The 23,867-nt window shown below is 33.6% G+C and overlaps 1 protein-coding gene across 8 annotated transcripts in view; it reads right to left on the bottom strand.

Annotated features, from left to right (window-relative positions):
- NFIB (nuclear factor I/B) overlaps positions 1 to 23,867 on the bottom strand; it is a 246,666-nt gene that overhangs the window by 1,223 nt on the left and 221,576 nt on the right. For 4 of the 8 annotated variants that reach the window (XM_008579231.1, XM_008579234.1, XM_008579238.1 and 1 more), the window contains 2 exons: positions 16,494 to 16,582; positions 1 to 3,007 (listed from right to left, as the gene is read on the bottom strand). The exon at positions 1 to 3,007 is cut by the window's left edge and continues 1,223 nt beyond it. In XM_008579231.1, coding sequence (XP_008577453.1) covers positions 2,878 to 3,007; positions 16,494 to 16,582 — 219 coding nt within the window. In that variant the 3' untranslated portion in view covers positions 1 to 2,877. The remainder of the gene's footprint in view (positions 3,008 to 16,493; positions 16,583 to 23,867) is intronic. The other 4 variants (XM_008579235.1, XM_008579236.1, XM_008579237.1 and 1 more) reach the window with 1 other exon arrangement.

Genomic DNA, 23,867 nt, shown 5'->3' with positions numbered 1-23,867 from the left:
ACTCAATGGGACTGGATAGGGAGGGAGGTCAGGGCGGGGGGAGGGGAGGAGAGGAGGGCAAAATGAAACCACCCTCCATTCACCCTCTAGCCCTCCAGGGAAACTAAATCAAATCTATATTTGAGGTACCATCCCTTAAAAATATCCCATCAGCATCTAATGGGCTTAATTCATCCACAGGAAAATTAATTTCTTAAAATTCTATATTTCCCTCCTGCTCTGGTTCTCAGTTTAAAAGGGCAGGTAAAAAGAAAACCTAACAAGGTTTATTTATTTTTTTTGTTCCTTAAAAATTGAACTTTGATTTTAATCTATCAGTCCAAATACATTCAATAATAGCAACCTTCGTTCAATCTTCAGGATACTTCAAAAAAAAATCCAAGTGCACCGCCATCCATTTGACGTAGTAAGTCACAGGTAAATCAGATCCTGTCATTCATGAAATGAGAGGATGGGGAAGAGAAGTGGCAGGGACAGATGTGGGAGCACTCTCTCCACCTGGTCTCATGTGTTTTGTAGGAGAAAGTACATTCATGTTTAAACCCCAATAGTGTTTAACATCCAACATCCACTATGTGGACATTTCAACTAATATCTTTGCCAAATATGAGACAGGCTCACTCTCCACTGTGGATCTGGAACGTTCAAGAAAAAACTACCACCAAGCCAAGTCTGCCTTTTTAAGCCAAGTCTGCCTCCAGGAGAATTTGTCGTGTTTGCTTGTTCTTACTATTGTGTTGTTATGAAAACGAGAAATGAGTTCAGCTTGCACCCCAGGTGGGAAGTTAGAGAGGGGGAACCTGTGTAAGAGTTGAAGTTTGTCACAGTAGGCAGAACAGTCGCTTTGCAGCCCAGGCCCATCTCAGGGTGCACTGCTTCACAGCTACACTGTAAAGTGTTAAAAAATCCTCCCACCCACCCCAGAATATATATATATATATATGTATATTAAAAAAAAATCCCCTGTCCATCTCTCAGTACACAAAAGGACCTCATCACACTGCAAAAATAGCAGTACCCACTTTGGTCAATTAAAACAAACAAACAAAAAAAAAGCATACATTATTTTTTTAAATCTGTGTACTTACCTATAATAACCAATACAGCTAAAAGCACTACCTACATAGGCAAAACTTGGTATTGCATAATTCGTATAAATTTGAAACCCCTCCCCCCCAAATATTAATTGGAAGATGAAAAACATGAAAGGTTAATAGAAAAAACACCAAAATACTGAAAATATTGCTGGTCGATTACAATTTTTAAGCGGCAACTATACACAGCCATGATATGCTTTATAAATGTGAGATAAAGGTATAACTGTCTAAAAAATCCATGATGTCACACATTTTTCTTCGTCTGGAGTACAAAATATTTTGTCATAAAAATGGTAAAGATTTAAAATGATAATAAATGCAGCAAAACAAGTGTAGTGATGTCACTTTTTTGTTTTTTTGTTTTTTTTATGTTTTTTGTTTTTTAGATTTCAAGGCAAGGCACGTAATGTGGACATTATATCTTCGTGCAAATTAGGATTACTGGAAAGAGTATTTTTAATTAAAATTTTAAGAGACATAGAGGCAAAATGTGTCTGCCCATGCACACTACGGATCTGTCAATACAAGAAATTTGTTGAACAAGGCTAATGTCTGAAAGCACCATGCAAGTTTTCAGCACCCTGATTACATTTGTTTTCTCAAGAGTGCATTTTTATATCCTACACCCTGGCGTTCCCAGTTTGTAAACTGTAAGCTTTACCCTTGTGACATGGATTTGCCTGCCTCTTTGTCTCTATAATGCAGATTTTATAGAACCTTTTGTACACCCTATGGGTTCTTGATGCAACCAGTAATTTTAAATAAATAAATTCTACCTCCAAGGAGGCTGCAGCTAAACCAACATAAGTGCTGTATTTTCATTAATTTTATTTTTCTCAAGCACATGATTTGTCTTGATTTAATGCCTTTTTAATGCCCTCAAAAACGGAGGGGAAAATAAATTCGTTCAAAATTATTTTAAATTCTTTTTAATCCCCTCAATTTAGAGTCCAAGGGCTGAAGGACTTATAATCATGATTCCCCTTTAGATATAAATTTATAAATTGCACTTGCCTCTGTTAAGTGTTTCTTTTGTGGGGAAAATATTATATTAATTTTTACTGTTGCATGCAGAGATAACACTTCACCTACATAGAGGCATCTCCTCCATAGAGCCTTTGTGTTCAAACTGTTTTTTTTTTCCTTTTTTCTTTTTTTCTTTTTTTTTTTTTTTCATTTTTCTTTTCTTTTTTTTTTAAAAGATTTCAAACTGGGTTACACACTGGAAAAGGCTGGGTTAAGGGCCAAAATTTAATAAATCTGTACTGATAACTAAAGGCTACAGAGATTTTATATATTTTTTAACTTTTAGAAATCAGAGTGCTTATAAAATGGCTGGCTCATGGCTGTCACCCAGCACCTCTGACGCTGTCTCCTAGCCTTCGTTGGTGAGATAACCAGGAATAGTGATTCCATGCGTAAACAACAAGAATACTAAACCAATAAAACTAGCTTATCATGCAAATATTAAGGCATCTAGAAAGTCAGTTAAAATATATTGTCATAGAGACAGAACATCTATTTCCCAGCGGACTTCATGTAACAAAGGCTACGTTGCAGGGGCTGTGATCTAACATCAGTGAAATATCATCGACCCTTTTTATGTCATTACAGTTTCAACCTTAAGGGAACTAGTGATTGTAAGTGCTGCAATTGCTGGTCTATTATCTTCTTTCTTCAGTTTCTTTCCTTTCTCCCTTTGTTGTGTTTTGTTTTGTCCAGTCTTCCTCTTTTCCTTTTTTTTTTTTTAATTTCTTAAACTATTGTATTTCATTTTCCCTCAGTTGCTCGTTTCTGCTTGAAGGAAAGGTTCTCCAATTATGTTCAAACCGTAATTTTGGACATTTGCCGGTAGGATGGGTGTCCTATTTGACACTTGGAAAGGAACCAAGCTAGCCCAGGTACCAGGACTGTTGAAAAGAGAGGGGCAGCAGGGAAGGAAGAAAAAAAGAAAAAAACACAATGTTAAATCTACAACAATATTAGAGACATAAATTCCAGATGCATCAAATTTGTACTATAACTTTCTTCGAAATTACATTCTAATATGAGATAAATGTGCCAAATCACACATATTATACCTGTAGATTCTATATGGTCTATTTCTTTCATTAAAGCAAACTAATTGTGAGGCAGAAAAACCTGGAGTAGTACACATATACTATTGCTGAACTCTAACTGATTGAAGATATTCCTCCTAAAATTTCTGATCCATTTTGATGTAAATGCAATACGATTTTTTTGTTGTTGGAAGAAATAAAAGAAAAAGTAAGGCAGCAATCTACAATGTATCAATATGGTATACCAGTTATTTTCTAATTTTGTTTTACCTTTGATTCACAAGCAATTAATTCAGTGGTATGATAGGTTTCAATTTTTTACCTGCCTATTGGGTTGAATAAAATTGAAAAGTGTAGTGAAAGATATTTCTTTCCCCCTCACAAGAGGAAAAAATACATTTTCAGGTAGGTCCGTGCATAATACTCAATTTTTAAATGCCTAATTACCAAACATACTTTAATCATTGAAGTTTTTCAGCAAAGACAAAACAAACAAAAATCACATAACACAGCTTTTTTGGTTCTCTGCAGAATACCGTGAGTGAAAACGTTTGTAGGAGGCCACAGAGTCTCAGCTTGTGCTTCTGAGTTCCTTAGCTCTCCAGTGGTTTCCTTCTCCTTCTCTATAACTTACTTTCAGATGGAACCAGAGTCTCCCTCCAATTCAAGTTTTCTTACATTGGCTGGCAACAGAAGCCTGAGCATTCCCTGCCCCTCCCCACCGGTAATGATACCACATTGGAGCTGCTCTGAATTTGGGGGGTTTGGAGGGCGTTGTGGGAGGAGTATTGCAGGGAGTCAGCAGATGAGATTCCTGCCTCTCTCCAATCAGCCCTACTTTCACCTATGGTGGATTTCAGGCTTTAAAAAAAGTTTAAAAAACAGTTCTCTAATTGCTACTGGTATAATCTCTCATTAAAGAAACACCATATAGAGGAAAATAACATTAGATCTACATATCACAAAACAACCCCACACCATACATTTTGGGGTACACCTAATCTGTTTCAATATTCAACTGAGAATGAACGTCAGCTAAGCAACAGCTGCATAAATAATCATGAACCGAGAAAACATCAACCTGAAAATTACATACCAGTTTAGCCACGGCCCAGCAGGAAGACATACTTTACACTTTCAGTGTTTTAAACTTCATTTGTTATCTTCTGCTTTACTTTTGGAACCATGAGGTCAGATGCACACTACTACTGTAGCTGTCAGTCTAGACATACTCATTTGATCATATGTGGATTCCAAAGCTACAAAAACCTTTATGGAATATTAACTCGGAGGAATAATTTTAGATTAAAAAAAACTTGATACATAACTTTTTTACTCTGGAGATACCTCTATATAAAATGTGCCTTATTGCTATATATCTAGTTACATATTTCTGAGTTAATATTTCAACAGAAAAAAATCACAGTGACTTTTTATGCCCAAGGGATTTTATGATTAGACTACAAGCTCCATGACAGTAAACTCCATTTCTCTTTTTGCTAAGCATCTCATATAGTACCTAGCACATGGTAGATATCTAATAAATTTTTGGATAAACAAACAAATCAATTAATTGTTTCAAACTGCATCCAACTGCAAATTTGTAAAAGGTGTTGCCCATGATTACATACACTCATGAATATGTTGTGATTTGGTCACCTATAAAAGGAAAATAGGCATCTCTGAATTTAAAATTAGAGATACTTAGCATTAGCAAAAATTGATTATGCAGGCATAATCGCATTCAAACTAAAAAGATATTTCTTCATTATCTGATGAAAAACCATAATCCTAAAGAACAAGAATATTTGTCATTGAAACCTTTTCTAAGGGACTTAACTTTTCACTCTTCCCACAATGTCAACAATTATTTCTGTCCTCTGCACCACTGATTTGGCAACAATGTTACACAATGAATCAAGAAATATATTTTCCCCTCAACTGTGGTTCCACTGCCCTTTATACACAGTCCTATTACAGCATTTATTACTTCATATCATAATTACCTGTAACTGCAATTACCTTACTGACAGAAAGGTGAGCTACATAGAGAAAATGACCTAGTCTTAGCTATCCTTATACAGTCTGTCCATAGTTGAATCTAACTATTTATTAAAAATAAAATAAATTGCAAAAATAAATATCCATTAGTTTTAACCTGAAGTAAGAAGCATGTTATCAAAAGCAAAAGCTCAAATAGATAATCCTTGACAGTAAAAGACATTGACAACAAGCAAATTCCTTTTCAAAATCAAAAGGGTACCAAATTAAATAAGCTCAAGAAAGTCATTTAGAGATTGCATGCTTTAGGGATATATAGTATATTTTAATGATTGAAAATAGATGTGTCTCCTTAAATGGACAGATCTACCAACTAATGGCAGAAAAACCAAGAATCCAGGGTTTATTTTGCAATAGCTTTCATACTGACTTCTTCAGAATAGACATATATTATTATTCTTTGGAAAATGCTCAATAAAAATAAATTGATGCTACTCACTAACAGGACTCTTGCTGCAGAATGCCTAACAAATTTAATTTAAATGTTTATTTAAACCTTTCAAACCTCCCATCCTACATTATGACCATATCAAAATTTCAGTGTACAATGTATTTGTCAATACTGTTTATGAACCTTTGGGGAGAAATAAATTTCAAACATTAACACTATGCAGACCCCATATATGAGTTTTACAAGTCTCTCATTGCCAATTTGTAGGTTAAGTGCAGAACTATAAGGCACAGACATTTTTAAGAGCTTTTTTGGTATCCCATTGAAAAAAACCTGGTAAAACTAATTCAAAGACTATAACAACAATCTAAAGAAAAATGTTTAATCAAACAAAATAATTTAAATCATATAATTTCAAAAACACAATGCCTAAAATTACCTAGTTATTCAGGTAAAAATGTAACAGTGCTTTTTACATATCTAACTCTTTTTCTATATATAATTTAATGCAAATAATCATATGTATGGATAAAATAAGCACATATATATATATACAAATTAGTTATATGTAAAATGCTTAATAGTTTTAATTCATAGTGGAATAAGAACTATATGGATAAGTTTATGTTCAATCCAACAATCTGAGCTCTATCTATTAAGAGGTAGAATATAACTGGAAAAGTTTCAAAATACTCAAGGTTAAATTCAGCTACTTTGGCAATATATCTTTAGGCATGTATTTATTTTCTTTTTACTAAATTTTCCATTGCCAAATCACCTTTCTTTAGGTAAACAGATAATAAGCACGACTGAAAGTTGAAAGCACATCTTTAGAAAATATTTACTGGCAATAACCATTAAAAAAAGAAAAGAATATACATACTTTGTGAAAAAATCAGGCACAAGAAAAGCACAAAAGATTTTTGATAGTACTTTAACACAAAGCAAACTCACCCTAATGATGTCTACTTTATGTATATAATGAGATATTTCATTAAAAACAAAATACACAAGAGCTAAATCAAAATTCTAAAAATAAAATGTTTGGTACCATGGATATTTTCACATTATATTAACAATGTGGCTCCCTCAAAAACTGAAGAAGCAAACAAATAAATTATTTTGACCTCAGGCACTAATGGTAGGTGACAGTCCTGCTGCATTTTATACTGATAAGACTACATCTAAAATATTGTGTTTCTCCTAGGAATCAGTCTTCAAGAGAAAGAAACTCTATGGCATTTGTTGAAGAAACTCAGCAAATCATATCATTGAAAAAACAGCTGAAGGGAGACAGGAAAAACACAACAGTTGAGTTGGGAAGAAATACAGACCTCTGTATGATTCAAGGAAACAGAATTAGCACAAAGGGAGAAATTTCCAGATGATAACCATACTGAGGGCCTACTATGAGCAAAGTACCATCTTTGGTGTTTCAGGTATGCTATGTCACTTAATTCAATAAACTCTTGAAATGACCATCATTATCCCCATTTCACAGATGAGGAAATTGAGGCAAATTAAGTTACTTGCCCAAAGTCTCCCACCTAGCCCTTAGATATGAATCAGTTCTGATTCCCATAGCCATTTCACTATATTATATTGCTTCCCTAAGAAGTCAGACAAACATTAGAAAGAACTTTGGAACAGAGTTTTCTGTATTTGCTTCAGGAGACAATGATTTTCCATGCCCCATACCTCACTAATGTTGCAGAACAGACTTATGCACAGAATATGTGGTTGGTCTGGGTGACCAAGCAATCTGAAATTCTATGTATCTTTAGTCTCTGAAAACAAGTCTAGTTGAAGTTTTACTAGGGTGGCACTATAATGAGGATTAACAGGGAAGAAGATACCCACTTCTTCCTTTTAAAAATGATACACTATATATTTTTTATCCTGGATAAATTGGTTAAAATAGTCTTTGCATCTACAAGAAGTAAATAGACATATATCTTTCAGTGAAAGAAAGATATAAAATTGCTGTGGGCGGCCAAACCAATATTTGACAATTTTTTTTTTAAATTATGCATTCTGTGACTGTGTCTTTTAGGCCAAAAAGGATTGGGTCCTTAGCTCTTAGTTTGGTAACCATCAAGAACCATAGGGTACCAGATAAACATACATAAGGTCATCAAGTTCAGTTGGGAACCAAACAAAGTCAAAGGCTTCACTTCGCCGATTTGTTTTAGGTGATTAAAACAATAAAAGCTACTTCAAGAATGGCAAAATCCACTTGTTATTAGTCTGTATTTATTTAATAATGGACTGAGCAACCCGTTTGTTAAACAGTTCATAAAGTGTCAAAGTATCCAGTATACTAATATTTTTCAGGGGAATAATAATATTACCCATTCAGATTTTACATAATGATTTAATCATGAGACTACCATATTTACTTCAAAGGTAGTAAGTAGTCTTTCAAGAAGCTTAAAAAATATTATAGAAAGAAGCACCGAGAATTGTATATATTTATACACACCTCAGCTGTAATAGTAACCACATTATGTATAGATAATGAAAACATGGAATTGCCCAGAAAGCAGAGATAATAAATAAAATAGATATTTTAATTTAAAAGAAGGATTTGCCTTTAATTTTTTTTTTTGTACCAGTTTCAGTTATTTCCAAGAAGGAAAGTTTTTTACTTTCTTGACTAATCACTCTAATTTTATTTGCACCATAGTAACACACAGATATTAGTATCTCTCCCAAAACGCACAGTAAACAATTTTCCCTATTAATAGCTAAAAATCTGCCCAGAGACACTGGGCAAGGGTGGGTTAATTAAGTATTAATTGGGTTAGAAACCGTGCTGTCCTGGATTATGTGTGCACTGGGACTGGCTGCTTACTTCAGTACAACACAAAGTCTACAGATTGCATCTTGTGAAAAAACGCTCACTAGGACCAGTGAAGGAATAAAGGGGTAGCATTTAAGTTGAATCTATTAATGTATAAAAACAAAGAAAATGCTACTTAATAAATATACTAGTTGCTAACATTTACATAGTATATATTATTTGCCAGGCACTATTCTATGAGCTTGACCTACCTTAAAGCTCTTAATCCTCATGACAAACCTACAAGAAAGTACTATCATTATCCTGATTTTATAGATGAGGAAACTGAAGCTAGGAAGTTAAGTGTCTTGCCCAATTGTACTGCTATTAGGTTGTAGAAGCCAGCATTTGAACTTGAGAATTGTGGTTCTATAATATATATTCTTAACCTCTCTACACTTTACCTCATCTCCCTCTTTTGTAAAACACACTTTACTTTTTTCCCTAGACTAGAATTTATATTACCACCAAATTATATAAAAGATTCTATGAATTAAGGTGCGTATCACTTAGACACACTAAAATTCCCATGAAAGTATAATTCTTGGGCCCAAACTTCAGCACAAATAACTGTATTTTATTTATACAAGTTCAGTTGCTTTTCAGCTGCATGCAGTATTTGCCTTTGTGTGTGCAGATGTGGCTGTATGTCAATAATTTGCTGGTTGAGTTCCACTTCAGATCAGGCTAGACTGGAAGTGAAATATACAAGGTGTTTTACACAGATCTTGGGTTTCTTCAATTTATTTTTTCCATTTTTAAGGATCATTATTGCCATCTGAATGATCCTATTTGCATGCAAGATGATTTCTAATGATTATTACTATTTGTAATAATCTGTATCAGAAAGCTCCCTGGCTAGCTCTTACCTGAACTGCAAAGTACTCTTGTGGGCTCTCTGGGAAACACCCAATATCATAAACTGCAGGTGGTTCATGGAATTATTTTAACTACAAGCAATAGCACTTCATAGTAATGAAAGAGAAATGTATTTGTTTCTTAACTAAGTAGGTAAATAGCTTTCTTTATTGTTACTCCTTGGGGACCAACAGTTTTGAAAATAACATATCAAATGGTAGGCCATCAAACCTCATTACTTTATATTCAGTTGTTTCAGATTTGTTTGTTATTGGGGCATGCTGGATTGAATGTTAACTCTACCCTGCAAGAATACTAGAATTTTCTAAGTAAAATAATAGCATGTACCAGTGAAATATTTTATCTAATGAAGAGCACAGTGCAAGAAAAGCCTTTACGTATGGGACCACTTCAACTGAACATTAAATATGCTCCTTACAATTACTGTACTCTTTTAGTAAAAAGCTTTTACATAATCAAGGCAATCTATATACTTAAACAAGGTAATCTATATACTTAAAAGTAATCTATATACTCAAAAGTATATATAATCTATATACTTCAACAAGGTAATCTGTATACTTATAAGTAATAAAAACTTATTTCCTTAAAATGTTTAGTTTGAACATAAATAAGAAAAAAAAACCTCTTCCCCTCAATAGACCAAATTAAGTAGATTTTGAAAAATTATGTTTGATCTTTTTCATATTTTAGACAGGAAAATAAAAGATGAAGAATTATTATAAAGATGACTAACTGTAAATAAATTACATTATGCACATGCATATATACATAACAACTTATGTAGCTGTGGGAGGTTTTAAGCAAATAACAAAATATAGAATTATCAGGCTCAAAGTAGTTATTTTATCTCCTCCCACAGACCGTGCCACAGTGGAGGAGAGCACATGCTGGTTTCCAGCCCTTCTCTCTGGTCTGTATTCCTCTCTACCCCGGGCTCCTTTTCAATGCTATTGTTACAAGTGCTACTGCTCCTCTTATTTACATTTGTGATTCTTCAACAGCAGACAAAATTCTCTACAAAACTGGTGCTTCAAACTAGTGCCTTTCACTACAGAAAAATCACCCAAGGCATACTAAATTAGATAGAAATGTAAGTTTTATACAAAAGCAAAAAGAGATTCTTTCACAAATGATTTTCATTTAAAAGCAAAAATCAGCATTATTTGCACAATTTCACCTCTAAAAGACGTAACTTATTTGTCTCAGAATTCTGAAGCATAAAATTGCAAATGATTAAGGAAATGAACAGTTTCTGATGCGCCTGCTACTCTGTTCACTTCTGCAACAGATCTGCCTTCACATAAAACAAAGTGCACAAGAGGGAGAATAACTAACTTTCTACAATTCTGAAATATTCGAAATTTGTGGTCTTCAATTCCTTGAATTTAAATAGGCTTTTGCCTTTTCTATTTTCTTTTCTAACGTATTGTGTTAATTATTATATTTATTCATCCATAGGCTTTATTTAAGTAAGTACAACTAAAAATTCACTATATACCCAATAACAGCACTAGCAAACATGAATAATAATAATAATAAGCTAATAAATGATGCACTGGCTGCCACCTATGGAGCTGATTTCTTCTGGATGTAATACATATGTAAATATGGCACTTTACATAAAACATCTCTAAATAAAGTAGGTGTTTAATATACTTCCTTTCATTGCAAAGGGTTAATCAGCAAGGTTTACATTTGGGAATTTTCTGAATCATGCTCCACCCTCTCCAGTAGCGCTGCCAAAAATCATCTGACAGGAAACGTAAGATTAAGTTTGTCCTACCTAAGCGAACAAAGAGTGCTCTGAACAGGCCACCGGTTTACTGCAGAGCGGGAACTTTTCTAATCCTGCTGGAATCTGCAGTGCTGCTCAGAAAATATCACGGAAAAAGTTGTTTTCTTTCCTCTAACATCTTGTCTCTGGATCATCTCATTTTGGTCGCACTGCAGATCCTGCTGCTTCTCCCGTAAAGGTTAACTTAAAGCTCCAAACATAATCATGTGGAAAATGGACATTATTGATTCCTGTGGTCCATTGTTCCCCCATCCTAAGTCTCTGAAGTTCAAGTTCAATCTGGAATTACATCATGTCTGGTTTCTCCTGGTTACCAGACGGCTTGAGACGTGACCACAGCTACAGAAAAAACAAACAGCCTTCTTCACGCTTCGGCTCCCCTATCGATTCAAACGTAAACTTTTTTTCTTTCTCTCAAGTATGCTTCAAGTATGGAGCACGGTTAATTTAGAGATTAAGTTCCAAATTAGATTATCTAATGGCATCTTAATGGATTGCTGACCCATTTCCTGTGGGATGGCAGCATGCAAGTCTGGCTGGAATACAATTAATTTCTTAGGAAGTATTCTGAAGAGTTTGCCCAGATAAAGAGGAAACGTCCTGCTGTACAAATCTTTCTTTATAAATGGAGAAAGTTAGGCAAAAGTACAACAAATCCCAATATAGTTTTCAATAGCCAGATCACAAACATTGTATGTCTCATATCAAGATCATTTTCTAAGAACGGTAACATTTTTATTTTTGATTTCATAACGGGTGCAAATAATTTTGATGAGAATGGAGTAATTAAATCCTTTAAATAGAATATTCAAATACAAAGAGCAACACTACTTAGCAGCCCTGTTACCAAACAATGGTCATGTGCAATTTTGGCTTTTGCAATTCTCCCCCTGAAACCAAAGACTCTTCATTCATCTACTTTATCAGCATTTCTATCATAGTCCCAGAGTGGCATGCTAGGGGCCCAGAATGATGCATAAAAAGTTGAACATTTTGAACACACTTTAGCACTGACAGCTGAAAAGGAAATTCAGCACTCGGAGAATAAAGCTCCCCCCAGGAACTCCAGGAACAACCCAGCTGTTGTACTGTAGTTATGTGTCAAGATAACAAACTGAGAGCAGGAAATGCTAACCTAGTGAATTCGCATGATGGTCTAAATGTAATGTTGAAATGCAAGTTAACTCTTAATACCACCTAAGGACAGGACACATACTACCCTTATCACACACATGCCACATACATGTGGATACACGCACACACACACGCATATATGCAAACACACATGTAAACACATATGTGTACATACAAACATGGTTTGCAACCCAATATTAAAAATATTTTTGTTTAAATGTCTGTTTTGAACTCTCTTGAGAGCATACATTTTATGAAGAAAACTTTATGGACATAGCAAGGAAAACAGTAAATGGTTAAGGGCAGTGTTATGCAAATAGAGTTACGTGTACGAGATGAATGCTAGTAACCCTTCCTCTTTACCCTCTCTCTCCTGACCAACCAGATCCAAATAACCTTTACTGGCTGCTAAATTTCTCTGGGGAAATCTAGCAACTCTCTAGAATTGCAGTAATAAACGACAATTTCTTACAAAAACATGTGTAAAGTAACTACAGAATGAAGTATTCAACTCATAGAAAGGAACTGCTAACACATGTAACATGGAAAATAGCTGATAAAAGTCTCTTTGGTGCCATTCAATTATGGCATCAGCAGAAACACAGAAATCTTTCCAATTATTTCAGTAAAATCTTCATTTATTCATTATTTCAGAGGCTGAGCAAATGGTTTGTGTAAACATATCCTTCAGTAACACGCACATGTTTATTTTAGCCATCTGAAGGCTTCTTCTATGTTTATATAAGCCATCAGACACATACCACCACTCACTTGCGGCTTTGCATTTTCTTTAAAGGGGTGAAGGGAGACAAGGAGAATGAAACAATAAATCCAGTTTCTCTTTTGCATAAAGCACTCACTCCAATGTTTTAAAATAACATATGTTTATATTATTCTTGGATTGTCCTTCGGCTTCTTTTTCATTCAATTATATTGCTCTTTCATATTTTATAGTACAAGCTATGTTCTAGCTATACTTTCAAGAAAGCCAGTTAGGGAGTAACTGCTGTATGTGTTTATACCCATATAACTCACATATGCAACACTGTAATTTGTCCACTTAGGAGGACAAAGCACAAACACAACAGTACCTAGCTTAAGCAATTCATCACCTACTACCCTCCTGAGAGCTGTGAGCCCTTCACCAACATTTTACTCTGGGTTAACTGCAGAAAAAATCACTTTCTCAAGATGCACGTAACTCCTTTGCTCATGCACACGAATACATGCATACATACATACACACATACACACACACAAATAGCTCACAAAATTTTAAGGTCGAAACAGCAAAACACCTTCAGGGTTGTAACCTAGTAAGTCTGTGAAAACTTTCCAAAAGAGTCAGCTTTGGTTCCTAAGTGAATGTTTATACATTGGGGTGGGGTGCAGGGGAGGATGGAGGAAATCTTCCAGCTTTGATTATACTTGCACAGCGCCCTCGGCACTGCCATTTCCAGTCCTGAAAAAGGAGCTGCATTTGATATGAAAACACCTCCACAGGGCGATTACTATAAAGCAGAAAAGGGGCAACCATGGACAAATGACCATGCGAGTGAAGTAATGGCAGCACACAACAAACAATCAAAACAAAACAAAGCAAAACCCAAACACCCACTTTGCTTTGTCCTTTTCTACCACAAAGTCTCCAGGGACTGCCTTTTCTTAAAAACAAAAAGTGAAAAACCACAAGAAAAAATAACCTGTGATATTTTCGTTATTCCATCATGACAATGGCAAATTATTTAATTCTCTGGTTGAATAGATCTACATTTCTCAGATGTTTTCAACTTATTCAGATGATCCTAAAACTGTAGCTGTGCCCTGCAGATATCTATTATCTACCTTTAAAGTAATAGTGTTGTAGACATTTATGATTTCCTTTTTCAGTATTCTTTCTAGAAAAAAAAACATTAAGTTTTAAAAACAACCACAGTGCACAAACGATAAGTTATGAATAAAGCTTTGTGCCACAGACCTGGCCTATTTGTATTATCAAATATAGATTCAACTTGTGTCCGTTTTTGACAACTATAACAAAGCAAAGCAAATTTCTGTCTCATTTGAGCACCTTTACTCTGACCTTTATGACATTTAGATTTTAAGATCAGTGAGCATCTGTCAGTCACAGTGGTTAGGACAGCCCACCACAGAAATTCAATAAATACCTGTCGAATGTATGCACGTGATGCCTACCCTTATTAATTATGTGCTTTCTGAATCACCATAAAAAAGAAACAAACCAAAAGCTACCTTTTAAAGAGTTTTTGGAATTATTAGGTCACTCTACATATTATTATCTTCTTATCCAAGGAAAAAATTACTGTGTTTGAAAGCGGGAGGAAAAAAAAAATCTTAACTAAATAAATTCTGAATTTTTTTCTGACTTACTATGACCTGAAATTGAATACCACACCAATTTTTCACCAAGAAGGCGATTTGTAACACAAACAATATTCCCCTAAGAACTGAGCTTAGCCACCACATTCATTCACTCCAAGACACGTATTCTGAGATTCTTTGTCCACTCACCTTTTCTTTGTTGGGGTATAAAGTTTTGATTCAAAGAATGACTAGGATCTAGGTGAAATTATACTTTAAATCTTCAATAATTTACACCTTTATTTGCCTTTAATGTACTTTAGAAGTGCTATCCTATTTTAGATTAAGTAAATGTCAATCAGTAATGCACAGATTTGGCAGTTCACACAGCAATAGGCACACTTACAAACATGAGTACGCTTCATCTGATTTGGAATTCTTGTAAATATGGTAAGCCTGTATATAGACATAGGCCATTTTGCTAACTGATAGGCAGAGCATGAAATATAAGAAAGTTATTTAATAAAATAAAATGCAAACATTGTGTTATCAAATTCAATTAAGTTGACTTTAAAATAGTTATTAATTCAAGCTATTTGAATAAGATACTTTCATTTAATTTAACTAAGATGATTAATCATTAAGACTATTTAAATATGCTTTCATTGAGTTTATCTTCTTTTTTACAAGTATAATACTGTTTTTTTTCCTTAAGGGAAGAAATAATACAAGCTTTTTGGGAAAAAAACTCACAGTATGTAAAACTGCATCCATTTTTAAAGTGGATGTTATATCAATCTTCAAAAAGAGAAAAGTTGTATTGTATTCATTATGGTAGTAAATTAATACAAAGTCATCAAGTTTTTACAAGCAAAATCCAGATAATTTTCTTAATTTTTATCTGAGTTAAACTGGACATTTAATTAGTCTGATTCTTTTAAACTCTGCTCTTCAGCAGTTTCTATCAACCAATATGGACATGGGCAGCCCACTTACAACTGATATCTGAGAATGTACTTTTACACAGGCACTGAAGGAAGTTTACAATCATAGCAGGGGAGGAAAATTATGCTGGCTCTACTTTTGGTGAACTCCGTATGGTATTACCTCACTCTCTTCTGCAAATTTTTACCTCTTATTACTTAACGATTACACAATGAATTTTAATTTGTCAATATGACACAATTTATTCTTTATTAAAATAGTGCATAAGAAGTTGACTTAGAACAACTTACTTTCTAAAACCAATACATAAGAAAATTATCAAAACTGATTTTGAAAATGAAGTTAGAGCATAAATTTTTCACCAGACAAATAAATTCAATCTTTCACATCAATATACAGACAGAAGTTAAAACTTTAAACCAAATTCCTTCTTTAGCTATGGTTCCAACAATATTCTCACTCTAAAATTTATGGGTGCTGCCAATAGTTACATTGACTAATTTGAAATTTTTCTTCTAGGTTTTCCCTTCTGATAGGGGAATAAGTGAATAGCTAAATGGCTTAGAGTTAGCAGTAGAGGAAGTATTTATAATGTGAAAAAGCAATACTTTATCCTCAGATAGTTAAAAAAAATCTACCCTAAAGCTGTCATTTCATTTTTCAGGTCCTAAAATCTAAATGTCACATTCCACTCCCTCCCCCACCAAAAAATTATAAATTGTATAAAACAGTTGGCAGCATTCAGAAATTCCAGTGATCAGTTAGAATACGCTATAATCTCAAATTAATTTGACGTTGCATTTAAATAAGAAATAAGGAAGGGGGGTAGGGGAAGAGGGGTGGTATAGCCAAAACAACTAAATTTTTAACATATATTTTCTGTAAAGCTAGTTATAAACAAACACTATATAGCTCATGTAATTTTTAGATGTAAGTGTAGGGTTGGAAATAATTAAAATGTTACCTTTGCCAAGTAATTCCCAATGTATCCTCACTGGTACTGGGGTATAAATGCCTGCCGTTTTGATTCATGGTCCAGTCACAAATCCTCAGCTGTCAATTGAAACCTAGCAGTCAGATATGGATCGAGCAGTACTACAGTTTTTAGTATTTAAATGAACACATGCAAAACTAGTACTGTACATGGCATTAACCTTACTTTCCCCAAGAGGAAACTTAAAGAAAAAAAAAAAAAAAACAAGCAAAAGAAAATCTTACTCTGAAAAGCAAAATTCCTAGAATCTTTTTCCAAAAAAGCTATTGCAATATGCTTCTCCATTAATTAAAGCATACAAGAGAAGTGCATAGAACATAACAATTAGCCATCATTAGAGTACAAATTGAGCTGAAATAAAAGCAAACGTTAATGTTCAATAGAGATTTTAGAAAGAAAACAAAAATGCTTTTTTTTTCTATGCAACATACCAAATAATCTGCACTAAGTAAAATAATCAATAACTTTAAGCATGCAGTTTGCAAAACATAGAAGACATGCAGTTTAGAGGAGAAAGGCCCCACCTTACAAACATTCGCCCTAATTTATGTTTGGAAGTATCAAGGTATTCAGTTTTAGATATTTACTAATTTTGTTTTACTTAAAGTGGCATTGTTTAGAAAGTGTTGATAAGAATTTCTACTTTTATGTTAAACTCAGAGTGATGGCATTTAAAATATCTTACTACATCTGAAGAAAGTGAGGAATGCAATGAATACAAGCTGAAACAAATTCTTCCCAGATCGCCGAATCATCAGCTCTGTCCTTCAGAGATTGTTCGAGTAACCCTATCCAGCTCTGTTTGGTTAACAGCTGCCCTACAGTGCTAGCAGATTTATTGAAAAGATATATTGCTTATTTTTATGCTTAAGAAAGTAAACTTATCCGGCTTTGGGGGAAGAAACACACTAGAAAATCATGCTTTTTAACCTTTAGATAACCATGCTGTAAATTAACTGCATCTTGAATCAAAAAGATGATTTCTTCACAGCAATTCACTAACCCTGGTTTGCTGCTTCTCAGTAAGAATTTCTAGATGATGATCAGAGTCAAAGTACCCCACAAATATATACAAGTAAATGTTAAAATAAAGAAAAATAAATAAATAAATAAAAGATGCTCAGTGACAAATACAAATAAATGAACATTTGATTTTTCCTAAGGTACTAAACCAATGGAATCCTTCCTTCTTTTTAAGTGTCTCAACACATACTGGCTTTTACCAATATATTTTATAATATAATAAATGCTTGGTAAATGAAAAAAATAAAATAAAATAAACTATGATAAACTATTTTAATCCTTTCTGATACTGCTATGGCTAAAAAACCCTGGCTATTAAGAATCTTTACTTTTTTAGACTCTCAAGCTTCGGCACGCTCTAAGTAATAGTGATTCAGGAATTTTAGAATAATATACCCAATTTTTACAGATCTGTGAAGCTCCAAAAATACCATCTAAAATTTCCAAACATGTGTTTTAATTATATTGATATTTCAAGTAAAAGTTATCTTACAATTTAAGAAACTGAAAAAAATTCCCTTCATGTAGACAGACAGATAAGTAGATTGATAGATATGTAGATTCTGTTCAGAATATGTCACAAAGAAGTCATTAATCAGAAATAAATTAGAAAGGAAGATAAATATTCTTAAAATGCACCATAATACTTACATAAAGGAGAAAATGTATACTTGATGAGTTTTAAGTCAAACAGATGATACACTTTTGCTATTTTAATGAAGTAAGTTTTTGTTCAATCTAGTGTGTGAGAAGCAATATGGCAGGATTTTTTAAAAATTCTCAAAATGAGTCATCTAATAAGAAATTCAATGTGATGGGGCAAATTGATTTTTGTTGGGTTTTTTTTTTCACATTAACAGAGTAAACAGTTGTCTATTTCAAAATACAGTGTTAAAAGTATTGAAATAAAACCATGAAAACAATCTAAAAACAGTTCAAGAAACTTGGCTTTGTATAAAGATTACCTTATGGACCACTTATTGATTCTGCTGTAGTCAATGCAAATGCCAGTTTTGTATAAATTGAACATTCTCAAGAAGGGAGGAGTACATTTAGGCATGGCACATGTTAATTCTGTTAATTCTTAACTTCAGGTTAGTTTCTATGGGCCTCTCAGCTTAGACTGGAGAAGTTTTCAGAAAAAGAATAAACTTTCATAAAACAATGGGAACCGAAATATCACTCACTGATTAGCTTACTGTCTCAAAGACAACTGCAGGAACACTATGTCTCCAGAAAAATGCACATGTAAATTAGTTTTTTGTTGTTAATGTTGCTAATTTTTTGTTTGTCTGTTTGTTTTACCACCCCTAAAAATGTCAAGTGGGCTATCTTTGGCCACATGCTGAATACTAAAAATCAACATGTTTTTGGACTTTTCTTTCCTAAGAGTAGTCTCAAAGGGGTTAAAACTGACTACAGCTATTCATTTTCATCTATATTTAAGATGCAGTTGTCCCTCGGTAACCATGGGGAATTGGTTCCAGGACCTCCCGCAGATAACAAAATCCACAGATTCTGAAGTTCCTGAAATAAAATGGTGTAGCATTTGCATATAACCTATGCACAATCTTCTTTTATACCTTAAATCATCTCTAGATTACTTATAATACCTAATACAATGTAAACAATATGTAAATAGTTGATATGTAAACCATACCATATGGTTTAGAGAACAGAGACAAGGAAAAAAGTCTGTGCATGTTTGGTTCTGATGCAATTTTTTTCCAAATATTTTCAATCTGTGGTTGGTTGAATCCACAGATGCAGAACCCAAATATATGGAGGCCCTACTGTATATGTAATAGGAATATTTCTCTCAAACAGAAAAACATGCTTAAATACATACAAAATAATCAATAAATATGTTTACCAATATTTTAATGACAAAGAAATTGGCAGGATATTAATTAGTATTGAATTAATTTCCTTGCAGTCACTAAAATGTAAATTACAATTTCTCTCAAACAGAAAAACATGCTTAAATACATACAAAATAATCAATAAATATGTTTACCAATACTTTAATGACAAAGAAATTGGCAGGATATTAATTAGTATTGAATTAATTTCCTTGCAGTCACTAAAATGTAAATTACAATTAAAATTTATTTACCTATTTAGATTGTGGACTAGCATTATCAAAATTTCCAAAAGTTTTTGAGGAGACATGATTATGCACGTTTGCATGTTGTAACTTAATTAAGCCAGGTTACTCGAGCAAGAGCCTCTGTCTTCATGTTTTTTGTTTTTTTTTTTTTAAATTAATAACCCTTTTTCTGCATAAAGCATCTATGAATCCAGACCGGTTCCCGCTCACTGGCTGAGCGAGGTGCGGGCGCAGCACCGAGGGTTGCGATCCCGTTGCCGGTCCCGGTCCGGTACGGGCGCGACACTGAGGGTTGCGATCCATTGCCGGACACGAAAAAAGACAAAAAGGAAAAAAAAAGTGATGTTGTGGGAAACAAATACTTTAAATAGAAATGAGCTATTCACCAAATATTTCCATGATGTAATTCCCAAGAAAATCAATTCCTAAGAATCTATTTTACCAAGATAGTTGACCAAGCAAAATTGAACAGAATCTAGGTATTGAAAGGTTAACATTAGATGTTCTTAAGCTTCTTTTGAGGACATGTTAAATATTCTTGGTATTAGTATAATTCAATGTTCTTAAGGAAAAATAACTTTACATAAGGCATTAAATAACTTTAAAATAATGGTAATCTTTTTTGAGGTGGGAGTGATAATTCCTCAGTTTCTGTCCTGCGAGGGAATCGGTGTTAGTTAATTCAGCTGCCAATTTTTTTAAATTAAATATTAAACTTTAATTTTAAGTGCCACATAAATACATCTTTCATTTACATAAGATTTCCCTAAAGTCAAAGCTTCAATAACATTCTAATAAGTTTTCCAAGTATTTTCCCTTAAAAGTTAGGAAATTACTTTTCCCCCCAGTAGTAATCAAGTTTAAAATACCAAGTTCAGGTCTGTTTAGAAATTTAGTTTGTTAAAGTTGTGTGTTTATATGTGGAGGAGGGGAGCAATATTCACTTTCGTAACAATATAGACTCTAAAACAGACCTGACTATATACATATCCTTACAACAATGCAAACTCATATAAATCATTTTAATTCTTTCATTTATGTGTACCTACCAATATGAAATTAGACTGTCTAGAAAATTAAGGTAAGATGTATATTAAACCAATAATGCCCAGAATTCTAAAAGCAAATAGAAAGTGATGAAATTAAGATTCTCCTCCAAAGAAACAGTGCAAACAATAAGTCAAGGTCAAGTTTTCATAGTGTATGTTGTTGGGATGGGGTTCCAGAAAGTCTCTGGAAGGAGAACCTTATTTCTGGCCAACTGAAATGAGATTGTTTCAAAAAAACAAGGATGGGGACCATCTGGTTTCCCTCAAAAATCTGCATAGGGGAAACACCTAAGATCCAGATCATTATCCTTTCCTATACTATACTCAAATAATTATGTAAGTAGCTGATAGCCATAAAGAATCAATATTGCTTGTGATTTTAGAATAAGAGTTTGTTTATTCAAATAAGAATCCGTCACTGATATTAACAAGGGCTTTTGTTCAATGCATAGCTTTGGGAACAAAAGAAAGAGGTAAGCAAAATGTTTTACTTTGCTATACTCAGCAAACAGGCTGACATACTAAAAGTCCCTCATGATGACAACAGCTCTCAACTGAACCAATAAACCATTAAACTATAAATAGAATATTCAACGCAGGCAAATTAACCTTTTCATTTTTTTTTTTTTAAGTTTACAGTGATCCTCAGGGAAATATCTTGAAAGGTATGCTTCATATTGTCTTGGGTTTATTTCTCCAGGTGCCTCAGGGAAACAAATTTTGGGGGAGTAAAGGTGCTTTGGTGGGGGGCTTAAAAAAATTAACACTCCAATATTCATACTTTCTCTTAACTCTTGGATTGGTGGAATTTTACTTTATTACTTTACTTTACTTTTACTTTATTACTATTATTAATTACCTGCCATGGAGCAAATCAAATGGCCTCTGAATGAACAGTATGTAACCTCTGAATAAACAGTATTAATAAGCAAAATCGTCAGAATGAAATTGTGTTATTTGTAGGACATATAACACATATAAAAAAGATACTCAAGATCATCCTGGTGTCTGAAAGTCACTTTTAATGTCAATTTTTAAAACCCATGCTTCTTGATACTTACTCGATTTAATCAACAGAGTAGAATTAAGTTAAATGAGTATGCACAGTCCATGAGCTGAATAAACATTACTGACCATAAATCATAAGTATGAGAAAGTGAAAGTTTTGGGGGGTTTTTTTTGAGGCTACTTTAACTTGTAAAATGTAAGGTTTCAAGGGACTCTGGAGATCATGTAGTTCAACCTCTTCATTTTCCTTTCCAAGATAAGGCTTCAGGAGAACAAGGTTTAAGGACATGTCCCTGGTTAGACATGCCCTGTTCAGATCAACACTAAAACTCACAGCTCCTGACTCCTAATGCCTAGTTTTCACCCACTACACCAGTTTGCCTGTCATTGTTCCTTTCCCACCTTACCTTTCATATGCCGCCCAAGAATATTTAAGGCTAATTCATCTGTAAACATAACCTTCAGAATTTCCTCTACTTCTTGATTCAAGTTAGATCTTTTAAAGTTAGTATTTTCAGGAAAAAGGATAATTTTTCCCTTGTGTTTTTGTTGAAATTTAAGTTTACATTCAACATAACTTTATTTTTATTAATTAGAATAGCTTATCTGGATATTAGCCTTTGACAACCAATAAAGTAAGTCAAAAAATGAATGAATGATAAAAGACAGACAATGGAAGGATTTTTTTTTTTAATTTAAGAACTAGCCAAACAGCTAAACATTTGCATAGCCATTATTTTGACTGAAACTTCCTTTAAATGTGTTTCCTTTCCAGCTAGCATATGTGAAAAGTGACCTCTTATCCATTTACATACCTACCCAGAAGTCATGTGATAGGGTTTTACGTCAAGCTGTCAATTATGATAACAGACACAATAAGAACAGCCCAAGTGTTGATAGCCTGCTTCCTGACTTTATTGAAAAGTTTGTTGATAGTCCACTTGTGTCCTTTCAATTGCTTGCCTCTAATAAATGACTACCTTTTCAGCGGTTTTAATGTACCAAGCTTTGGGTTTGTGGTTTGCCAGGACAATACTAGAAAGGAATTTCAACTAATAACTATTTTAAAAAGAAAATCCTCCACATGCAATTTCTTAAAAAGGCTATTTTTTGCAACAGAAATTTTCAGTGTAATGAAAAGTACTTCCAAATTCTAGCTTCAAATTATATCAAGAAGTGTTGAAAATATTTCAATATAAACTAGCCCAGTAATTGAAATGGAAATAATAGCATTATAGTCATGCAGGAGATATAACATGCTGAAGCTCAAGCATCAATGAAATCCATGCAATTGTGAGAGGTAATGCAAGGAACTGAATTGATCAGGCCACCCATTTATTAGATCTAATAATAGGTAGCATATATAGTCAGGAGATTGAAATTCTGAGATTATGAAAATAAGCCTTATCTCTTATGAACTAGAGCTTACTTGACTTTGTCTCACATAGAGAAGGCAAAAGTGACTTCCCAATTATTCCACCTAAAATCTCAAATGTATATCAAAAGTTAAAGTGCACTTTTATGGCTCATTTGAATGGTAATCTTTTATTTCTAAACAAGAAGCTTCTTAGCTTTTATTTCCAATTTGCAATTAGGTTTTTAAAAACATACGGTGTATTGATGTATAATACATCAATGTATAATAAAGATTTATGCTTTTATTATGACCTTAGGCTCAAATAGAATGGTGATAACCAAATTAACTAGATTCTCTTGTATTATCAAACTTTCTGTGATACCAAAGAAAGGTGGCCTGAAATTAGCAAATTTGTTACCAGATAAGGAATTGGTGCTAATTCATGTAAATTGCTTCATGTTACCCATTTATACTAAAATTACTAAAATTTTTAGAACAGATTGTAAAATAATTCTGTATTTTCTAAGCAACATCCAACACCCTGCTAGATAGTTCCCATTTTCTCAAAGACATAAAACTTGGGAAATGTGTTTCCTTCATCTTTCGTAATGAATGTGCTAAGTGTGTTCATGAAGTATGAAGGAGGAAAGGAAACACTACATTTTTACTACACTTCTGTGAAGTCAGACTGGAGGTCTTCTGCACTTCTGAAAATGTTCCAAACCAAAAAAGGACACTACTCAGCAGAGACTAAAGAGTTCAGTCTGCCAAAGCAGGACCCATGAGTTCTTCAAGCC

The sequence above is a fragment of the Galeopterus variegatus genome, unplaced genomic scaffold, assembly GCF_000696425.1.
Source record: "Galeopterus variegatus unplaced genomic scaffold, G_variegatus-3.0.2 Scaffold1840, whole genome shotgun sequence".
Classification (NCBI taxonomy): Eukaryota; Metazoa; Chordata; class Mammalia; order Dermoptera; family Cynocephalidae; genus Galeopterus; species Galeopterus variegatus.
The sequence above is the reverse complement of the archived record's forward strand: the minus strand, read 5'-3'. Positions and strand labels throughout refer to the sequence as shown.